Source organism: Mesocricetus auratus, unplaced genomic scaffold (assembly GCF_017639785.1).
Source record: "Mesocricetus auratus isolate SY011 unplaced genomic scaffold, BCM_Maur_2.0 Super-Scaffold_100027, whole genome shotgun sequence".
In the NCBI taxonomy this organism is placed as follows: Eukaryota; Metazoa; Chordata; class Mammalia; order Rodentia; family Cricetidae; genus Mesocricetus; species Mesocricetus auratus.
In genome coordinates, this window is record NW_024429208.1 from 9,720,802 (window position 1) to 9,726,801 (window position 6,000).

At 54.2% G+C, this 6,000-nt stretch overlaps 1 protein-coding gene across 11 annotated transcripts in view; it reads left to right on the forward strand.

Annotated features, from left to right (window-relative positions):
* The window catches only part of Pcbp3 (poly(rC) binding protein 3), a 184,112-nt gene extending 178,319 nt beyond the window's left edge, over positions 1-5,793 (forward strand). For 9 of the 11 annotated variants that reach the window (XM_013113993.3, XM_021227512.2, XM_013113992.3 and 6 more), the window contains 3 exons: positions 569-621; positions 4,273-4,442; positions 5,127-5,793. In XM_013113993.3, coding sequence (XP_012969447.1) covers positions 569-621; positions 4,273-4,442; positions 5,127-5,163 — 260 coding nt within the window. In that variant the 3' untranslated portion in view covers positions 5,164-5,793. Of the gene's footprint in view, positions 1-568; positions 622-4,272; positions 4,443-5,126 lie in introns of those variants that run through there. The other 2 variants (XM_040732085.1, XM_040732084.1) reach the window with 1 other exon arrangement.
* Positions 5,794-6,000: the final 207 nt, after the last annotated feature.

Below are 6,000 nucleotides of genomic sequence, written 5' to 3' on the forward strand. Positions count from 1 at the left end.
CAGTCCCTGGAGTGCATTGGCAGTGCTTCTGAGGCAGGAGAGATTAGCACGTGGACTCTGAGAAGCTGCCCGTTATCTAGAGACACGGCGAGACTTGCAAAGGTGAAAACCTGAGCTTAGCCATTCACAGTGGCCTTTGGAGGCAATGGTGTCGAACAGAATTAATGAAGTTTTTGCCACTTCGGGCTACCTGCAGCAGAACCATGTGAGGTCTCAGGGTGGAGCAGAGTGGGGCACAGCACCCACAAGTCTCCCCAAATACAGGGAAAACAAGCATTACGTAAAAGTGACCCGTGTCACCTGTGCCTCCGCTGCCACACGAAGGCCTGAAGGGTGATTGATGACTGCCTCTTTTTAGCTCAGGGCCTGCCAGGCTGTGTGTACAAGGTGTGGGGTCACTTTTTTCCGTCTGAGAGAAGTTGGAACTCAGGAGATTGGGTTCCACCTGGGCCTGGGTCCCTGGGTGGTTCTGGCCTTCACCTCAGCCAGCCCAGGAAATATGGACCAGGTCTGAGTTGGCAATGAGTTTTTTCCCTCCAGGCTAACCATGTTCCCTTGGTGTGCCCAGGTCTGGATGCCAGCCCCCCGGCCAGCACTCATGAGCTCACCATTCCCAATGATGTGAGTATCCCCCTGCATCCTCCCGGCTCACAAAAACCTGTCCCAGTGATACCCTCGGCCCTGGGCCCACAGTTGAATTTGTTCCTCCTTCCTTTCCACCTTAAACCAACAGAATGTCCATGAATGATGCAGCCGAGAAAGGAGTGCTGGGGACATCAGGGTGAAGCAGGTGGCACTGCCAGGCCTAGCCACTGAAGTAGCTAGGAGTCTATGGCAACCGCAGCAGCCTCCTGGCTTAGGGACCTTGAGAATAGGGTGGTCCAGGAAGGTTCTCACCAGGATCTAGGGCTCACCAGTTAGACTAGGCTGGCTGGCCATGGAGCCCCAGGGATGCACCTGCCTCTACTTTTTCAATGCTGAGATTACAAGCATGTGCCACCACACCTGGACACCACGGGTCAAACTAAGGTCCTCATCTTGTGTGGCAAGCACTTTACATTTCTCTCTCTCCAGACCAGTAGAATTGGACTCTGAAGACTTTTCACAGTCCTCTCCTTGTACCAGCGAGGTAGGAAACCCAAGACCTGCCCCTCCCCGTGTGAGCCAACTGCAGGAAACCCAGAGTTTGGAGTTTGAGGCGGCCCCCAAAGCTTGAGCTACACTTGGCAAACAGTTGGGCAGCATAGTAAGCTTGCTACCCGACAAGCTCTGGTTCCCCCAGTCTGTAGAGGCCTGCAGAGGAATCAGCCCAGGTGTCATGGTGGCATCATTGTGCAGCCTTGAGCTCCTAGAACACTGGAGGTTGGACCAGCCTGCCAGGCTGCCTCCTGATGTGTGCATGGAGGTCTCCCTCCTTGTGTAATGGTCCCTCCAGCACATGGGCTCGTCCATACATGCTCCATTAGACAGGGCTGCTTGAAGGCTGCTAACGTGAATTCTGTTTCACCAGCACTGTGGCACAAGCTTTTATTTAAGTGGAAATGGACTCAAGGCACCGGGCTGGGCCTGGTGGAGAGCAGTGCAGTGTTGGCTCTGCTGCCACATGGTGGGCAAACACTGGCTGACCTAGTCTGTCATTTCATCCCAGAAGTCTGTAGGGAGGGGAGCTGTTCTATCACCGCACACTCAGAGCCTACCTTTAACCCTGCACAGGAAGGCCGTGGGATCTACGACATAGATGGTTCCCACTCACCCAGACCTTTATAGATGGTTCTAGGCTATAGGCAAAGAGGCAGTCTCTCAGAGCCAGTGGTCCACACCAGAAGCCTACCGCATTCTTGGACAGGAGGAAAGAAACAGCACATGATTATCCTGACCGTTTGTGTCTGTCTCCTGGTCACAGCTGAGTCAGGCCAGTGTCCACCTGTGTCCTCACCTCCTTAACAGAAAGGCGCTGATGGTGATGGATCTGTCCTGTGAGGTGCACACGAGCCTTCAGAGGCTGAGGCCCAGGCCCAGGCTTTCCCCACCTCCACACTACAGGCCCAGATCTGTTTGTTCCTAATGGACACTGCCATAGAGCTTGCCCTAAGGTGTACAGCTTGGGGGCACTTAAGGCCCCAACACCTTGCTCTGAGCACCTACCTATAAAAAAAGCTCAGGCCTTTCCCTGGAATGTGGCACAGTTGCCGGGAGTCTTTCTGGGAAAGGAAGCTAGGACATCCTGCCTGGCTGTGAGAGGAGGGGACCAGTCAGTGTTGCCACAGTGCCCGTGGGGGTGGGCATTACGTTACAGGACATTCCCATAGCTTTGTTTAATTTGCAATGTGAAGACAAATGGATGGGAATGCATGAGCTTGAGGCTGCGTGTCCGTGAGGTCCCAGTGATGCCGAGTGGGAGAGCACCTTGAGCTGCTACCAGCCACGGGACTCTCCTCAGCCAGCCTAGGATCAGTTGTTTCTCGTGCCTGTCTCTAAGAGCAGTGTCCACCAGCATCTGTGTTGGGATGCAGGCATGTTCCAGGCCAGCCAGCTTCTCTTCCACTCTGAACCCACCCCAAGAGTGAAGGAGGGAGAGACACTTAGGCCACAGAACACCTCAGGATTTCGAGGTGTGAGCCCAGGAGGGAGGGCCACACAAGAAACACACCCCAGGTGTAGAGAAGACAGTTCGAGTCCTGACAGGAAAGGGAAGGATGATGACTTGGTGCTGTGATGGTCAGCTTCCTCCAACACCTGTTGGAATGCAGACAGCAGTATAGCGGGGTCTGTGCCATGAGGCTGGCCAGTGACACCAGAGAGGAGAGCTGATCATGGAGCAGCTGGGGTTGGGGTGTGAAGACAGAAACAGGTAAAAGAAGCCACATCCTCATGACCTCCCTCCTGAACGGCATCTTTAGAGACACGGCCACACATTCTCACTCAGCACAGGAGCCATGCTCCTACCCGCGTGCTATCTCGCCTGCCTTAGCGTTGGTCACAGAAGAGTCCTATAGCTTTCCTGACAGACTCAAGAGAGCTCAGGCGGGCAGGTTGAGCCATGGCTGTGTGAGGGTTGGGAAGCCCTCCTCCCTGCCACAGGGGCGAGCACCCTCGGAACATGGACATGAGGAGCAGAGCAGACCACGGGCAGCGTGGGGCTTGAGAAATGAGGCCCAGACATACAAGGTGCTGAACAGCTCAGGTTTCTCTGGAGCAGGGGTTTCTCTGTGCTCATAGCTCAGTAAGTGATACAGACACCAGCAGACTGCCTAACAGTGAGCGGAGCGCATACCCTCAGGCCTCTCCAGGATAAGGGCTAGTCTCACGCAAGTGCACTGTTGTAGATTCTCCTCCTGTACCTCTCAGGGTCAGCCCAGCCTTCTGCCTGACAGCTCACTGCACAAGAACAGCTTGTTTCTGGTCCTCAGGCCAGTGCCCAGACAGCCAGGTACAACAAGACCACGTGGACCTGTGGCAACTGCCGGCTGCAGCCCAGGCTCTCAGTGCCTGTCTGACTAGTGTTCCTTTACTCTGGAGCACGCAGTGCCAGTGTGTGGAGATGGGAATTGTTTAATTGGGGATGCAAGTTGAGGGACCTCATTTGGCCCCTCTGCAGTCTTTTCTGGGGTCCAGGCCACTCCTACCATGGAGCAGGGAAGACTGAGAGGCGCATACCCAAATGGAAGTATTAGATTTTGACTACCAGAATAGAGAGCACACTTGTCCCTGAGCTGCCTCAGAGACGGCCCTCACTCCTGGGGACTGCCTTGGCCACAGGTCTCTGCATCCACTAAACAGTCCACTAAGCAAACATCAGATTTGTCCTCAACTTCTTCTGAGATCATCAAAAGATAGGTTTCAGCAACAATGAACTTGAGGTGCTCCTTAGAATCTGTAATGCCCATCTTCCTGTAGTTTCGTTCTCTCTGTGAGTGTACCACCAGAAGATCCTGACCCAGCCTAGGTCACAGCTGGCGTGGGATTCCTGCTCAGCCTGCATCATCTGTCTTTGGGTCATTCTGATCAGGTAGAGGAGCCAGTAAGGTGGTGGTCACGTCTTGTTGTGTGAACTCTTCCCAGAGGGACACTAAACAGAGGCGATAAGATGTCAACAGGCACATCTGGGCCCTCTCTCACGTTGTCCTAGGGACCAGGCTTGTGACTTTGCAGTGCCTTTTTCTTCCACAGCACTGAGTTCATAGAGTTGGAGCTTCTGCAGGGCTTTTACAGATGCCATGAGAGGGATGTCCTGGGCTCTCCTCTAAGAGATTCCTCCATCATTTCTTCTAGCTTATAGGCTGCATAATTGGACGCCAGGGCACCAAAATCAATGAAATCCGACAGATGTCTGGGGCTCAGATCAAAATCGCCAATGCCACCGAAGGGTCGTCAGAGCGTCAGATTACCATCACAGGGACCCCAGCCAACATCAGCCTTGCCCAGTATCTCATCAATGCTAGGTGAGTGATCCTCAGGGGCCTGGGCCCTCCACGGGTCCTCACTAGCTATGGCCTGCAGCCCCACATCCTTACTGATACAGTAAAAGTCCAGGCATGTGGGAAGAGAAATGATGGAGTAGGCCTTCACAGACAAGGGCCACTCCACTCACCAACAAGGAGCTAGGACACTACAGTGAGAGGCACCCCCATTTTCCTGTTTCCCTCCTCCCAGCCAGTAGTCAGGCTGGGCCTATCTGCCTCAGGTAAGGGCTATTGGCAGACTAGCAATAAGTCTGGAGCAGGACCCAGGGAAACGCCTAGCTCCTGCCTCACCTGCCCCAAATCTACTATAAGCTACATTCCTCAAACTGCTCAGGATTTCCACCCATGTCACAGTTCCTTCTGTGACAGCCATGAAGCCCCTGATTAAAAGTCTGGACCCTGCCCCCAGAGGCAGACTGGGTACTTAGCCCCTGGCCCAATGCTCCAGCCTGGAAGGACCCAAACTCAGAAGGATTGAGTGGCAGACACAGAGACCGGTAAAGCCCCACAGATGTAGCCTCCCCCTGCCGTGTGGTGGATCCTCCAGCTCATGGCCACTGAATGGTGACCTGGAAGTGGACAGGTGTCCTCCCCGTACTGTCCCACCTCTATCCCTTCTCATGAGAGGTCTACCATGTGTCCCTCGTGCCTTTTCTGTTCCAGGCTGACGTCTGAGGTCACCGGGATGGGTGCACTCTAACCTACCCAAGATCCTCCATTCCACACTTCGGATGGCTCCAGCCTGCAGCCTCACCAGCTGGCACACTGTACAGACTGCCTGTCCTTCCTTGCAGATATGAATAGAGCGTCTTCTTTACAAACAGATGATAGTGAGTGTCTGCCCACTCAGGCCCTGTGCGCTCCGTGTTAGTGTAGCCTCCACGCATTGGCATGCAGCTTTTTACTTTAACGCTCAACGTATTCCCAAATGTGATGTTTCAGAGATTTATTCCTCAGTGTCCATGTGGCATCTGTTTAAAAGTTGGCTTGATGCTTTAGCAGCACTTCCTATGTCCTGCTGTCCCTTGTTCTCAGAGCCCCGCCTCCCTCACCTGGTCTCCTGACTCATCCCCACCCTAGGTTGTACGCAGGGATCAGAGGTACTTTTCTTGCAACCTGCAGGGAACATTTGAAAAGAGGGAACTTGGGGGCTTTCTAAGGAGCAAGGTGGAGTGCCAGAGGGTGGGGTGGGACCCTTGCTTCACTGGGATATCTCGGGGAGGGGGCACTTGTGGCCCCCATGTGTCTTCCAAGATGGCTAAGAACAGGGACTTGCCAGAAAGTTCATCTGCACCCATCAGAGTTCAATAAATGTCGTGTTCCTCCCGTGGCTCTGGCTTCTCTCTGCTGCTCTATCCTCAGTGCCTGTACCCACCCACGAGGCACAGTCCCCAGCCCGAGAGTCAGAAGACCTTGGGTTCTACTCTTGCCCAGGTCCTAGAGGGCCAGGTTCCACCCTATAAAACCACCCAGCAAGAAGACTGCCTGCGTCTGATCTGTCAGGCACGGTCCACACAGCCTTCCACCATACAAGGGG